General features: G+C 44.2%; 1 protein-coding gene across 4 annotated transcripts in view; it reads left to right on the forward strand.

Moving 5' to 3' along the window:
- The window catches only part of PDE2A (phosphodiesterase 2A), a 794,043-nt gene that overhangs the window by 733,212 nt on the left and 43,574 nt on the right, over positions 1–17,257 (forward strand). For all 4 annotated transcript variants that reach the window (XM_088461174.1, XM_088461173.1, XM_088461172.1 and 1 more), the window contains 3 exons: positions 120–232; positions 477–554; positions 9,371–9,493. In XM_088461174.1, the coding sequence (XP_088317300.1) occupies positions 120–232; positions 477–554; positions 9,371–9,493 (314 nt within the window). The remainder of the gene's footprint in view (positions 1–119; positions 233–476; positions 555–9,370; positions 9,494–17,257) is intronic.

The following is a 17,257-nucleotide window of genomic DNA, read 5'->3' on the forward strand; positions in this document are numbered from 1 at the left end:
TAGACGCAGCCGCTTCTGCCGCCACCTGTGATCGGTGTATATAGCATGCGCGTTGTGTCCATGTGCCTGAATGTACTGTAGCTGGTCAGTGGATTTAGACTGATTTCCCTCTACTACAGAGGTCATCGGTGTGGCAGAGCTGGTCAACAAGATTAACGGCCCCGGCTTCACCAAGTTTGATGAGGATTTGGCCACGGCGTTCTCCATTTACTGCGGAATCAGCATCGCTCACGTAAGATCATATAATGAGTACTCTCCTGCCCTGGGGTACTGATACTACCCAGTGTACCTTAAGGTCATGTGTTACTGCTATACCTCTGGCTCTTCCTCTGCTGTCGAGGGCATGCTGGGATTTGTGGTCCCACAGCGGCTGAGGAGCCACAGGTTCCCTTACCCCATGTAAAAAGTTAGACATTGTATAGATGGCACATGTGCCCGTCTCCTGGTGTTAATCTGTCGCTCTCTCTTCCCTCCAGTCATTGCTGTATAAGCAGGTCCACGAGGCGCAGTTCAGAAGTCACCTGGCCAATGAGATGATGATGTACCACATGAAGGTAGGTTACCACGTGGTGAAGCTGTGCACTCACGGTAATTAGATCATTAGGGGGCACTGTTCTACTGGCATCAAAGGTCCTTTCCTTTCCCCTCTGCAGCGTCTGCGTCATACGGCTATATCAGATGTTATTATATGCGTTACAGCAGCTTCTTACACAGTGACAGGACAGCGTCTGCGTCATACGTCTATATCAGATGTTATTATATGCATTACAGCATCTTCTTACACAGTGACAGGGCAGCGTCTGCGTCATACGGCTATATCAGATGTTATTATATGCGTTACAGCATCTTCTTACACAGTGACAGGACAGCGTCTGCGTCATACGGCTATATCAGATGTTATTATATGCGTTACAGCAGCTGCTTACACAGTGACAGGACAGCGTCTGCGTCATACGGCTATATAAGATGTTATTATATGCGTTACAGCAGCTGCTTACACAGTGACAGGACAGCGTCTGCGTCATACGGCTATATCAGATGTTATTATATGCGTTACAGCAGCTTCTTACACAGTGACAGGACAGCGTCTGCGTCATACGGCTATATCAGATGTTATTATATGCGTTACAGCATCTTCTTACACAGTGACAGGACAGCGTCTGCGTCATACGGCTATATCAGATGTTATTATATGCGTTACAGCAGCTGCTTACACAGTGACAGGGCAGCGTCTGCGTCATACGGCTATATCAGATGTTATTATATGCGTTACAGCATCTTCTTACACAGTGACAGGACAGCGTCTGCGTCATACGGCTATATCAGATGTTATTATATGCGTTACAGCAGCTGCTTACACAGTGACAGGACAGCGTCTGCGTCATACGGCTATATCAGATGTTATTATATGCGTTACAGCATCTTCTTACACAGTGACAGGACAGCGTCTGCGTCATACGGCTATATCAGATGTTATTATATGCGTTACAGCAGCTTCTTACACAGTGACAGGACAGCGTCTGCGTCATACGGCTATATCAGATGTTATTATATGCGTTACAGCAGCTGCTTACACAGTGACAGGGCAGCGTCTGCGTCATACGGCTATATAAGATGTTATTATATGCGTTACAGCAGCTTCTTACACAGTGACAGGACAGCGTCTGCGTCATACGGCTATATAAGATGTTATTATATGCGTTACAGCAGCTTCTTACACAGTGACAGGACAGCGTCTGCGTCATACGGCTATATCAGATGTTATTATATGCGTTACAGCAGCTTCTTACACAGTGACAGGACAGCGTCTGCGTCATACGGCTATATCAGATGTTATTATATGCGTTACAGCAGCTTCTTACACAGTGACAGGACAGCGTCTGCGTCATACGGCTATATCAGATGTTATTATATGCGTTACAGCATCTTCTTACACAGTGACAGGACAGCGTCTGCGTCATACGGCTATATCAGATGTTATTATATGCGTTACAGCAGCTGCTTACACAGTGACAGGACAGCGTCTGCGTCATACGGCTATATCAGATGTTATTATATGCGTTACAGCAGCTGCTTACACAGTGACAGGACAGCGTCTGCGTCATACGGCTATATCAGATGTTATTATATGCGTTACAGCAGCTTCTTACACAGTGACAGGACAGCGTCTGCGTCATACGGCTATATCAGATGTTATTATATGCGTTACAGCAGCTTCTTACACAGTGACAGGACAGCGTCTGCGTCATACGGCTATATCAGATGTTATTATATGCGTTACAGCAGCTGCTTACACAGTGACAGGACAGCGTCTGCGTCATACGGCTATATAAGATGTTATTATATGCGTTACAGCAGCTGCTTACACAGTGACAGGACAGCGTCTGCGTCATACGGCTATATCAGATGTTATTATATGCGTTACAGCAGCTGCTTACACAGTGACAGGGCAGCGTCTGCGTCATACGGCTATATAAGATGTTATTATATGCATTACAGCATCTTCTTACACAGTGACAGGACAGCGTCTGCGTCATACGGCTATATCAGATGTTATTATATGCGTTACAGCAGCTTCTTACACAGTGACAGGACAGCGTCTGCGTCATACGGCTATATAAGATGTTATTATATGCGTTACAGCAGCTTCTTACACAGTGACAGGACAGCGTCTGCGTCATACGGCTATATCAGATGTTATTATATGCGTTACAGCAGCTTCTTACACAGTGACAGGACAGCGTCTGCGTCATACGGCTATATCAGATGTTATTATATGCGTTACAGCAGCTGCTTACACAGTGACAGGGCAGCGTCTGCGTCATACGGCTATATAAGATGTTATTATATGCGTTACAGCAGCTGCTTACACAGTGACAGGACAGCGTCTGCGTCATACGGCTATATAAGATGTTATTATATGCGTTACAGCAGCTTCTTACACAGTGACAGGACAGCGTCTGCGTCATACGGCTATATCAGATGTTATTATATGCGTTACAGCAGCTTCTTACACAGTGACAGGACAGCGTCTGCGTCATACGGCTATATCAGATGTTATTATATGCGTTACAGCAGCTTCTTACACAGTGATAGGACAGCGTCTGCGTCATACGGCTATATCAGATGTTATTATATGCGTTACAGCATCTTCTTACACAGTGACAGGACAGCGTCTGCGTCATACGGCTATATCAGATGTTATTATATGCGTTACAGCAGCTGCTTACACAGTGACAGGACAGCGTCTGCGTCATACGGCTATATCAGATGTTATTATATGCGTTACAGCAGCTGCTTACACAGTGACAGGGCAGCGTCTGCGTCATACGGCTATATCAGATGTTATTATATGCGTTACAGCAGCTGCTTACACAGTGACAGGACAGCGTCTGCGTCATACGGCTATATAAGATGTTATTATATGCGTTACAGCAGCTTCTTACACAGTGACAGGACAGCGTCTGCGTCATACGGCTATATCAGATGTTATTATATGCGTTACAGCAGCTTCTTACACAGTGACAGGACAGCGTCTGCGTCATACGGCTATATCAGATGTTATTATATGCGTTACAGCATCTTCTTACACAGTGACAGGGCAGCGTCTGCGTCATACGTCTATATCAGATGTTATTATATGCATTACAGCATCTTCTTACACAGTGACAGGACAGCGTCTGCGTCATACGGCTATATCAGATGTTATTATATGCGTTACAGCAGCTGCTTACACAGTGACAGGACAGCGTCTGCGTCATACGGCTATATAAGATGTTATTATATGCGTTACAGCAGCTGCTTACACAGTGACAGGACAGCGTCTGCGTCATACGGCTATATCAGATGTTATTATATGCGTTACAGCAGCTGCTTACACAGTGACAGGACAGCGTCTGCGTCATACGGCTATATAAGATGTTATTATATGCGTTACAGCATCTTCTTACACAGTGACAGGACAGCGTCTGCGTCATACGGCTATATCAGATGTTATTATATGCGTTACAGCAGCTGCTTACACAGTGACAGGACAGCGTCTGCGTCATACGGCTATATCAGATGTTATTATATGCGTTACAGCAGCTGCTTACACAGTGACAGGACAGCGTCTGCGTCATACGGCTATATCAGATGTTATTATATGCGTTACAGCAGCTTCTTACACAGTGACAGGACAGCGTCTGCGTCATACGGCTATATCAGATGTTATTATATGCGTTACAGCAGCTTCTTACACAGTGACAGGACAGCGTCTGCGTCATATGGCTATATCAGATGTTATTATATGCGTTACAGCAGCTTCTTACACAGTGACAGGACAGCGTCTGCGTCATACGGCTATATAAGATGTTATTATATGCGTTACAGCAGCTTCTTACACAGTGACAGGACAGCGTCTGCGTCATACGGCTATATCAGATGTTATTATATGCGTTACAGCAGCTGCTTACACAGTGACAGGACAGCGTCTGCGTCATACGGCTATATCAGATGTTATTATATGCGTTACAGCAGCTTCTTACACAGTGACAGGACAGCGTCTGCGTCATACGGCTATATCAGATGTTATTATATGCGTTACAGCATCTTCTTACACAGTGACAGGACAGCGTCTGCGTCATACGGCTATATCAGATGTTATTATATGCGTTACAGCAGCTGCTTACACAGTGACAGGGCAGCGTCTGCGTCATACGGCTATATCAGATGTTATTATATGCGTTACAGCAGCTTCTTACACAGTGACAGGACAGCGTCTGCGTCATACGGCTATATCAGATGTTATTATATGCGTTACAGCAGCTGCTTACACAGTGACAGGGCAGCGTCTGCGTCATACGGCTATATCAGATGTTATTATATGCGTTACAGCATCTTCTTACACAGTGACAGGACAGCGTCTGCGTCATACGGCTATATCAGATGTTATTATATGCGTTACAGCAGCTGCTTACACAGTGACAGGGCAGCGTCTGCGTCATACGGCTATATCAGATGTTATTATATGCGTTACAGCATCTTCTTACACAGTGACAGGACAGCGTCTGCGTCATACGGCTATATCAGATGTTATTATATGCGTTACAGCAGCTGCTTACACAGTGACAGGACAGCGTCTGCGTCATACGGCTATATCAGATGTTATTATATGCGTTACAGCAGCTGCTTACACAGTGACAGGACAGCGTCTGCGTCATACGGCTATATCAGATGTTATTATATGCGTTACAGCAGCTGCTTACACAGTGACAGGACAGCGTCTGCGTCATACGGCTATATAAGATGTTATTATATGCGTTACAGCATCTTCTTACACAGTGACAGGACAGCGTCTGCGTCATACGGCTATATCAGATGTTATTATATGCGTTACAGCAGCTTCTTACACAGTGACAGGACAGCGTCTGCGTCATACGGCTATATCAGATGTTATTATATGCGTTACAGCAGCTGCTTACACAGTGACAGGGCAGCGTCTGCGTCATACGGCTATATAAGATGTTATTATATGCGTTACAGCAGCTTCTTACACAGTGACAGGACAGCGTCTGCGTCATACGGCTATATCAGATGTTATTATATGCGTTACAGCAGCTTCTTACACAGTGACAGGACAGCGTCTGCGTCATACGGCTATATCAGATGTTATTATATGCGTTACAGCAGCTGCTTACACAGTGACAGGACAGCGTCTGCGTCATACGGCTATATAAGATGTTATTATATGCGTTACAGCATCTTCTTACACAGTGACAGGACAGCGTCTGCGTCATACGGCTATATCAGATGTTATTATATGCGTTACAGCAGCTGCTTACACAGTGACAGGACAGCGTCTGCGTCATACGGCTATATCAGATGTTATTATATGCGTTACAGCAGCTGCCTGGCTCCACGCAGCAATCATGTCATTGTGCGTACATGACGCAGTGCGTCACTGCTGCTTGAATGTATCAAAGCTGATGTGAGATAAAATTGTGAAATATAGATCACCAACCAATCAGCTTCTAACTATAATTTCTTAAACACAGCCTGCAAAATGTAAGTTAGAAGCTGATTGGTTGGTGATCTTAGGACCTCATTCAGAGGCGGTCGCACAGAGCGATTGGACGTAGCGAGCGATGTTTTTTTTCAACTGCGCATGCACACACATGGCAGTGCGCTTGTGCAAGCCTGTCTTTCCGACTGCAGACCTCTTGCTCGCTAGTCACTACGAGGTCGTAGCTGTGATTGACATTTCGTGCCGTTTGTGGGTGGTTACAGGGGAAGGTGCGTGTGAACGGGGGTGTGGTGACGCGAACGCAGGCATGGTTGACCTTAAAAGGACGTTTTAAGGGCGTGCATATATTACTGAGCGAGTCCTCACATACGTCATCTCGCTGCAATAACGACGCTACTGCTCGCAGTGCTAAAGGTAGCCCAGGTTCTACCTTAAGCATTGCGAATGCTGGCGATGGTTTCTGCCTCAACCGATGTTTGTAGGCAATTAACAATGTAACAGGTGTTAATGGTGCTGACGTAGGTTGCCGCTTGCGACCGACTCTGAATTAGGCCGTAGAGATAGGAGGTGTGCTTTTATTATTGTGGGTGTTTCTGCGCTTACCATGTGCGTTTTGATTGAGCGCTCGTTTTGCATATTGTCGATCACTTTGGGTGCGATCGATCGCTCCCGAGCGACCGCCTCTGAATGAGGTCCAATATCTCACAATTTTATCTCGCATCAAGCTTTGATACATATGCCCCTCACTCCAGTGATTTTCTCTTATTGCTGTGACACATCCCTTGAAACAAACCAGGTTTATGTATCATTTCCAGTAAATGCCAGAGCGCCTGCTATAATCTGTGCTGTGACTGGAACAGATAATGATAAGTATTCACCGTGCAGGCGCTGGGCTGATACATGGCGTTGTTTGGGAGCCTCAGTAATATCTGTCCTCTGCGATGTGCTAGCGTACCCCATGTAATTACCGCACCTGGCTGGAGGGAACGTCTCACACGCAGATTAATAGATAGGCCGTATGCGAGTCTCAGCGCCGTACGGTTCCGCCATGTGCTCTCCGCACGTTAATCCATTACTTCTGCCAATAACATGTAATCAGAATTACATGATTCCTGTAGGCTAATAAAAGAAACTGTATTTTGCAGAAACAAATCTGAATCTGCGGATAGTAAATACATCTGCTCTCCTAGCTGTAATAGACCTTGTCATGCCCTCAGTCCCTCGCTGACAGTCCCAGCTTTTACAGCTTGGTCCCTGATTTTCAGAAACTGCGCAGTGTTTTTCTGTCTGCGTGTCACGCGCCATTCTCACCATCCACACTTTGGGGTCAAATCAATTACAGTAAATGCGAAGGGTGCGAGTTGTCATTGCAATGGCGTTAAAACGCCGGCAACGTACCGCCACCTCGCACCCTTCGTGGCCCGCAGCGAGCCCGTATCCACTGAATTTTGCTCGGAGCCCTATGGGGCTGCGAGCAATTTGAAGCGAATCCGGGCTGCCGTAAAGTGCACCCATTGGCTAATTGGATTGACCCCACAGCCATAAATTCATATTTATCCGATAATCCAAAAATGTTAAATGTGAAAAATTGGTTTGAATGAAATTCAGTTGTTATAAAGGGAATCCTAGTCCTACATGTCACACACACAAATAAATATATATATATAAATCACAGGGGCTCTGCACTTACCATAATAACTAATAATAATAATAATAATAATAAACATAATAAACAGTGGGGTTTTGGTTCATGAATTGATCAATGCATTTAAGCTTGCAGCCCCCGTCACGGGATCCCACTTTACTGATGGCTATGTCCATGTTATAATTCTGAGCAATAGAGTAGGGACTTGCAGTAAAGTTAAATGCACTGATCAATTCATGAACCAAAACCCCACTGTTTATTATGTTTATTATTATTATTATTATTAGTTATTATGGTGAGTGCAGAGCCCCTGTGATTTCTATTTAAACAATGTGGTCACATACCATGTTGCACCCCAAAACTAGGAATGGTGAGTGCAGTAGATTAGTGCTTTTTGTATATATATATAATGTAATGCGCTTGCATGTGTCAGCTGCAAATTGTCCCCTCCCCCGGCAAGGGGGGCAAACCAGCACCTGAGGGGAGATGTGACCCAGGTTTCGGGGAGAAGCTGTTGTTTAAATGAAGAGCATTCAAAGTGTTATGGTCACACAGGGCGCACTCAGGGGGTGTGTGACCAGCCATTCCCCTATGTCCCATATTCTGTCTGTGGTGGCTCTATCATATTATATACTGTATGTATCATATTATATATACTGCATGTGTCATATTATATATACTGCATGTGTCATATTATATATACTGCATGTATCATATTATATATACTGCATGTGTCATATTATATATACTGCATGTATCATATTATATATATTGCATGTGTCATATTATATATACTGCATGTGTCATATTATATATACTGCATGTATCATATTATATATACTGCATGTGTCATATTATATATACTGCATGTGTCATATTATATATACTGCATGTGTCATATTATATATACTGCATGTGTCATATTATATATACTGCATGTGTCATATTATATATACTGCATGTGTCATATTATATATACTGCATGTATCATATTATATATACTGCATGTGTCATATTATATATACTGCATGTATCATATTATATATACTGCATGTGTCATATTATATATACTGCATGTGTCATGTATACTGTATGTATCATATTATATATACTGCATGTGTCATGTATACTGTATGTATCATATTATATATACTGCATGTATCATATTGTATACTGTATGTATCATATTATATACTGTATGTATCATATTATATATACTGCATGTGTCATATTATATATACTGCATGTGTCATGTATACTGTATGTATCATATTATATACTGTATGTATCATATTATATATACTGCATGTGTCACATATACTATATGTAACATATATATATATATATATATATATATACTGCATGTATCATATTATATACTGTATGTATCATATATATACTGTATGTATCATATATACTGTATGTATTATATTATATATAATGCATGTGTCATATATACTGTATGTATTATATCATATATACTGAATGTCATATATACTGTATGTGTTATATTATATACTGTATGTATCATATAATATATTCTGTACTGTATGTATCATATATATACTGCATGTGTCATATTATATATATATATATATATACTGCATGTATCATATTATATACTGTACTGTATGTATCATATTATATATACTGTATGTCTGCAGCTGAGAATCTCCTGCTTACAATAGTACAAAGTAACTCAGTATATTATTGATCTCTAGGTCTGTGAAGATGAGACAAAGAAGTTACGGAGTAACGGGACCCTGCACGTTTCCCATATCGATCCAAATTTTGCTAATTTCACCTACACCCCCCGATCTCTCCCCGAGGATGATACAACTATGGTGAGGAGTCTGTAACCTGTAAGGTGCCTGTGATGTATAAACTATGAGCAGTAATCAGATGTGCACTATTACACATTCCCTCAGGATCAGTAAATAGTTCATGATTAGTTCTCGGTGGGTAACACCACTCAGGATTTTGTTATAGAAGTGACAAAGTTTTAATTTAAGAGAAGAGATTAAGATGGCAGCACTCTGGGGCACCATGGCGCACTTGCCTGGTAACCGCGAGGGGTTGGGGGGAGGTTTGTCCAGTATCTGTGTAGGTTCCTAGGTCTGCTCGCGCCCCATAGCTCAGCCTCTGGCACGCTTACCGGTTACTGCAGCAGCGCCAAGCTTTTTACTAACCGGCACTGCTGACTGGGTGGTATGTTACCGCCACAATGCAGCAAATGCTGAGCAGTGATTGGCTTCTCCAGAGCGTGAAGGAATCCAGTCAGTCAGCGGATGGAAATCTGTCCCCGCCCCCACGCTGCCGCAGCTGCCCATGTCTATTTCCCAGTACACACAGCGCGCCTGTGACTATATTATATACTATCATATACCTGGTATTATATTTGCGGGATGCCGATGGGCGAAATACCATAGCTGAAATCGGGAACCCTGCACTAGAATCCTGAACTCCGGCATCCCCCAGGTAAGTATCAGGCATTAGGGGGAGGGTTAGGGTGCGGGATTAGGGTTGGGTATTAGGGGGAGGGTTAGGGTGCGGGGTTAGGGTTAGGCATTAGGGGGAGAGTTAGGGGGCGGGTTAGAGTTAGGCATTAGGGGGAGGGTTAGGGTGCGGGGTTAGGGTTAGGCATAAGGGGGAGGGTTAGGGTGCGGGATTAGGGTTAGGCATTAGGGGTAGGGTTAGGGTGCGGGGTTAGGGTTAGGCATTAGGGGGAGGGTTAGGGTGCGGGGTTAGAGTTGGCATTAGGGGGAGGGTTAGGGTGCGGGGTTAGGGTTAGGCATTAGGGGGAGGGTTAGGGTGCGGGGTTAGAGTTAGGCATTAGGGGGAGGGTTAGGGTGCGGGGTTAGGGTTAGGCATAAGGGGGAGGGTTAGGGTGCGGGGTTAGAGTTAGGCATTAGGAGGGAGATTAGGGTTAGGCTCTAGGGTTAGGTTTAGGGTGTGGGGAAGGGAGATGGTTTAGGCACTAGGGGGAGGTCAGGATTAGGGTGCGGGGAGGGGGAGATTAGGTTTAGGCACTAGAGGGGTGGTCAGGATTAGGGTGCGGGGAGGGGGAGATTAGGTTTAGGCACTAGGGTGGAGGTCCGGATTAGGGTGCGGGGAGGGGGAGATTAGGTTTAGGCACTAGGGGGGTGGTCAGGATTAGGGTGCGGGGAGGGGGAGATTAGGTTTAGGCACTAGGGGGGAGGTCAGGATTAGGCACCGGGGAGGGGTAGGGGTAAGGGTTAGTCTTCTTTCCTTATGGGTGTTGGGATTCTGACTGTCGGGGTCTCTGAGCCAACGCATTTGGACCATATCACAATACAGCAATAAACTATGACACAGAAGAAGTGAGAGCCGGGCACGTTAAAGTTTACAACCTAAAAGAGATAATAGAAATTAAATATAAGGAAGCCCTTGTTTGCTCAGAGGATCTGCTATATAGGGAGTAATACATAGTGTATATGGCTGGTTCTTCCACACTTACTCAGAGGATCTGCTATATAGGGAGCAATACATAGTGTATATGGCTGGTCCTTCCACACATACTCAGAGGATCTGCTATATAGGGAGTAATACATACTGTATATGGTTGGTCCTTCCACACATACTAAGAGGAAAACCTCTGAGATACAGGAACAAGAGTCTCTCCCGTGGCCTAGGGACGCTGTGACCACCACTGACATATATGATGCTGCCCCAGATATGTGACTGTTTCTCTGCTACGTATAATATATGTTGTTTGGTCCCCGGCAGAGTGTGAATTCGGGCACAGTCATTATTATATTGATATACAGTCACCTGGGGATAATATGTCAGCAGTGGTTATAAATCCCCCCATACATAGGCAGGGTTACATCTGTAGGGGCTCCTGGAATATAAAGTGTCACTTGGAGAATGAATGTGCTGGATCCCGGGGGCAGAGCGCTCTACTGTTCAATTTGCAGCAAATCCCGGAGAGTTATATGTGTTCATTTATCACAACGTTCCCAAAGCGCTTCTCCCAGATAGAGACGCGACTGTATTATATCCCCGTCACCATATAGAGACTCAGCGCCTCGGAAGGGAATGCAAATAATACTGCACTCTAGTGATCTCTCACATTACTGCTGTATGCTGTCTCTCGGCACTCTAATAATCTCTCACATTACTCCTGTATGGTGTCTCTGTGCACTCTAGTAATCTCTCACATTACTACTGTATGGTGTCTCTGTGCACTCTAGTAATCTCTCACATTACTGCTGTATGGTTTCTCTCTGCACTCTAGTAATCTCTCACATTACTGCTGTATGGTGTCTCTCTGCACTCTAGTAATCTCTCACATTACTACTGTATGGTGTCTCTGTGCACTCTAGTAATCTCTCACATTACTGCTGTATGGTGTCTCTGTGCACTCTAGTGATCTCTCACATTACTGCTGTATGCTGTCTCTCTGCACTCTAGTAATCTCTCACATTACTGCTGTATGGTGTCTCTCTGCACTCTAGTGATCTCTCACATTACTGCTGTATGGTGTCTCTGTGCACTCTAATAATCTCTGACATTACTGCTGTATGGTGTCTCTGTGCACTCTAGTGATCTCTCACATTACTGCTGTATGGTGTCTCTCTGCACTCTAGTAATCTCTCACATTACTGCTGTACGGTGTCTCTCTGCACTCTAGTAATCTCTCACATTACTGCTGTATGGTGTCTCTCTGCACTCTAGTGATCTCTCACATTACTGCTGTATGGTGTCTCTCTGCACTCTAGTGATCTCTCACATTACTGCTGTATGGTGTCTCTCTGCACTCTAGTGATCTCTCACATAACTGCTGTATGGTGTCTCTCTGCACTCTAGTGATCTCTCACATTACTGCTGTATGGTGTCTCACTGCACTCTAGTGATCTCTCACATTACTGCTGTATGGTGTCTCTCTGCACTCTAATAATCTCTCACATTACTGCTGTATGGTGTCTCTCTGCACTCTAGTGTTCTCTCACATTACTGCTGTATGCTGCCTCTCTGCACTCTAGTGATCTCTCACATAACTGCTGTATGGTGTCTCTGTGCACTCTAGTGATCTCTCACATTACTGCTGTATGGTGTCTCTCTGCACTCTAATAATCTCTCACATTACTGCTGTATGGTGTCTCTCTGCACTCTAGTAATCTCTGACATTACTGCTGTATGGTGTCTCTGTGCACTCTAGTGATCTCTCACATTACTGCTGTATGGTGTCTCTCTGCACTCTAGTAATCTCTCACATTACTGCTGTACGGTGTGTCTCTCTGCACTCTAGTAATCTCTCACATTACTGCTGTATGGTGTCTCTGTGCACTCTAGTAATCTCTCAGATACTGCTGTATGGTGTCTCTGTGCACTCTAGTAATCTCTCACATTACTGCTGTATGGTGTCTCTGTGCACTCTAGTGATCTCTCACATTACTGCTGTATGGTGTCTCTCTGCACTCTAATAATCTCTCACATTACTGCTGTATGCTGTCTCTCTGCACTCTAGTGATCTCTCACATTACTGCTGTATGGTGTCTCTCTGCACTCTAATAATCTCTCACATTACTGCTGTATGGTGTCTCTCTGCACTCTAGTGATCTCTCACATTACTGCTGTATGGTGTCTCTCTGCACTCTAATAATCTCTCAAATTACTGCTGTATGGTGTCTCTGTGCACTCTAGTGATCTCTCACATTACTGCTGTATGGTGTCTCTCTGCACTCTAGTGATCTCTCACATAACTGCTGTATGCTGTCTCTGTGCACTCTAGTGATCTCTCACATTACTGCTGTATGGTGTCTCTCTGCACTCTAATAATCTCACATTACTGCTGTATGGTGTCTCTCTGCACTCTAGTGATCTCTCTAATAACTGCTGTATGCTGTCTCTGTGCACTCTAGTGATCTCTCATATTACTGCTGTATGGTGTCTCTCTGCACTCTAGTGTTCTCTCACATTACTGCTGTATGGTGTCTCTGTGCACTCTAATAATCTCTGACATTACTGCTGTATGGTGTCTCTGTGCACTCTAGTGATCTCTCACATTACTGCTGTATGGTGTCTCTCTGCACTCTAGTAATCTCTCACATTACTGCTGTACGGTGTCTCTCTGCACTCTAGTAATCTCTCACATTACTGCTGTATGGTGTCTCTCTGCACTCTAGTGATCTCTCACATTACTGCTGTATGGTGTCTCTCTGCACTCTAGTGATCTCTCACATAACTGCTGTATGGTGTCTCTCTGCACTCTAGTGATCTCTCACATTACTGCTGTATGGTGTCTCACTGCACTCTAGTGATCTCTCACATTACTGCTGTATGGTGTCTCTCTGCACTCTAATAATCTCTCACATTACTGCTGTATGGTGTCTCTCTGCACTCTAGTGATCTCTCACATAACTGCTGTATGGTGTCTCTGTGCACTCTAGTGATCTCTCACATAACTGCTGTATGCTGTCTCTGTGCACTCTAGTGATCTCTCACATTACTGTTGTATGGTGTCTCTCTGCACTCTAGTGATCTCTCACATTACTGCTGTATGGTGTCTCTCTGCACTATAGTGATCTCTCACATAACTGCTGTATGCTGTCTCTGTGCACTCTAGTGATCTCTCACATTACTGTTGTATGGTGTCTCTCTGCGCTCTAGTGATCTCTCACATTACTGCTGTATGGTGTCTCTCTGCACTCTATTGATCTCTCACATTACTGCTGTATGGTGTCTCTCTGCACTCTAGTGATCTCTCACATTACTGCTGTATGGTGTCTCTGTGCACTCTAGTAATCTCTCACATTACTGCTGAATGGTGTCTCTCTGCACTCTAGTAATCTCTCACATTACTGCTGTATGGTGTCTCTCTGCACTCTAGTAATCTCTCACATTACTGCTGTATGGTGTCTCTCTGCACTCTAGTGATCTCTCACATTACTGCTGTATGGTGTCTCTTTGCACTCTAATAATCTCTCACATTACTGCTGTATGCTGCCTCTGCACTCTAGTAATCTCTCACATTACTGCTGTATGGTGTCTCTCTGCACTCTAGTGATCTCTCACATTACTGCTGTATGGTGTCTCTCTGCACTCTAGTGATCTCTCACATTACTGCTGTATGCTGTCTCTGTGCACTCTAGTAATCTCTCACATTACTGCTGTATGGTGTCTCTCTGCACTCTAGTGATCTCTCACATTACTGCTGTATGGTGTCTCTGTGCACTCTAGTAATCTCTCACATTACTGCTGAATGGTGTCTCTCTGCACTCTAGTAATCTCTCACATTACTGCTGTATGGTGTCTCTCTGCACTCTAGTAATCTCTCACATTACTGCTGTATGGTGTCTCTCTGCACTCTAGTGATCTCTCACATTACTGCTGTATGGTGTCTCTTTGCACTCTAATAATCTCTCACATTACTGCTGTATGCTGCCTCTGCACTCTAGTAATCTCTCAAATTACTGCTGTATGGTGTCTCTCTGCACTCTAGTGATCTCTCACATTACTGCTGTATGGTGTCTCTCTGCACTCTAGTGATCTCTCACATTACTGCTGTATGCTGTCTCTGTGCACTCTAGTAATCTCTCACATTACTGCTGTATGCTGTCTCTGTGCACTCTAGTAATCTCTCACATTACCGCTGTATGGTGTCTCTCTGCACTCTAATAATCTCTCACATTACTGCTGTATGCTGTCTCTCTGCACTCTAGTGATCTCTCACATTACTGCTGTATGGTGTCTCTCTGCACTCTAATAATCTCTCACATTACTGCTGTATGGTGTCTCTCTGCACTCTAGTGATCTCTCACATTACTGCTGTATGGTGTCTCTCTGCACTCTAATAATCTCTCACATTACTGCTGTATGGTGTCTCTCTGCACTCTAGTGATCTCTCACATTACTGCTGTATGGTGTCTCTCTGCACTCTAGTGATCTCTCACATAACTGCTGTATGCTGTCTCTCTGCACTCTAGTGATCTCTCACATTACTGCTGTATGGTGTCTCTCTGCACTCTAATAATCTCTCACATTACTGCTGTATGGTGTCTCTCTGCACTCTAGTGATCTCTCTAATAACTGCTGTATGCTGTCTCTGTGCACTCTAGTGACCTCTCACATTACTGCTGTATGGTGTCTCTCTGCACTCTAGTGTTCTCTCACATTACTGCTGTATGGTGTCTCTCTGCACTCTAGTGATCTCTCACATAACTGCTGTATGCTGTCTCTGTGCACTCTAGTGATCTCTCACATAACTGCTGTATGCTGTCTCTGTGCACTCTAGTGATCTCTCACATTACTGCTGTAAGGTGTCTCTCTGCACTCTAGTGATCTCTCACATAACTGCTGTATGGTGTCTCTCTGCACTCTATTGATCTCTCACATTACTGCTGTATGGTGTCTCTCTGCACTCTAGTGATCTCTCACATTACTGCTGTATGTTGTCTCTCTGCACTCTAGTGATATCTCACATTACTGCTGTATGCTGTCTCTCTGCACTCTAGTAATCTCTCACATTACTACTGTATGCTGTCTCTGTGCACTCTAGTAATCTCTCACATTACTGCTGTATGCTGTCTCTCTGCACTCTAGTGATCTCTCACATTACTGCTGTATGGTGTATCTGTGCACTCTAGTAATCTCTCACATTACTGCTGTATGGTGTCTCTGTGCACTCTAGTGATCTCTCACATTACTGCTGTATGGTGTCTCTCTGCACTCTAGTGATCTCTCACATTACTGCTGTATGGTGTCTCTGTGCACTCTAGTAATCTCTCACATTACTGCTGTATGCTGTCTCTCTGCACTCTAGTGATCTCTCACATTACTGCTGTATGGTGTCTCTGTGCACTCTAGTAATCTCTCACATTACTGCTGTATGCTGTCTCTCTGCACTCTAGTAATCTCTCACATTACTGCTGTATGGTGTCTCTGTGCACTCTAGTGATCTCTCATATTACTGCTGTATGGTGTCTCTCTGCACTCTAGTGTTCTCTCACATTACTGCTGTATGGTGTCTCTGTGCACTCTAATAATCTCTGACATTACTGCTGTATGGTGTCTCTGTGCACTCTAGTGATCTCTCACATTACTGCTGTATGGTGTCTCTCTGCACTCTAATAATCTCACATTACTGCTGTATGGTGTCTCTCTGCACTCTAGTGATCTCTCTAATAACTGCTGTATGCTGTCTCTGTGCACTCTAGTGATCTCTCATATTACTGCTGTATGGTGTCTCTCTGCACTCTAGTGTTCTCTCACATTACTGCTGTATGGTGTCTCTGTGCACTCTAATAATCTCTGACATTACTGCTGTATGGTGTCTCTGTGCACTCTAGTGATCTCTCACATTACTGCTGTATGGTGTCTCTCTGCACTCTAGTAATCTCTCACATTACTGCTGTACGGTGTCTCTCTGCACTCTAGTAATCTCTCACATTACTGCTGTATGGTGTCTCTCTGCACTCTAGTGATCTCTCACATTACTGCTGTATGGTGTCTCTCTGCACTCTAGTGATCTCTCACATAACTGCTGTATGGTGTCTCTCTGCACTCTAGTGATCTCTCACATTACTGCTGTATGGTGTCTCACTGCACTCTAGTGATCTCTCACATTACTGCTGTATGGTGTCTCT

Source organism: Taudactylus pleione, unplaced genomic scaffold, assembly GCF_031769625.1.
Source record: "Taudactylus pleione unplaced genomic scaffold, aTauple2 ptg001023l, whole genome shotgun sequence".
NCBI classification, from domain to species: Eukaryota; Metazoa; Chordata; class Amphibia; order Anura; family Myobatrachidae; genus Taudactylus; species Taudactylus pleione.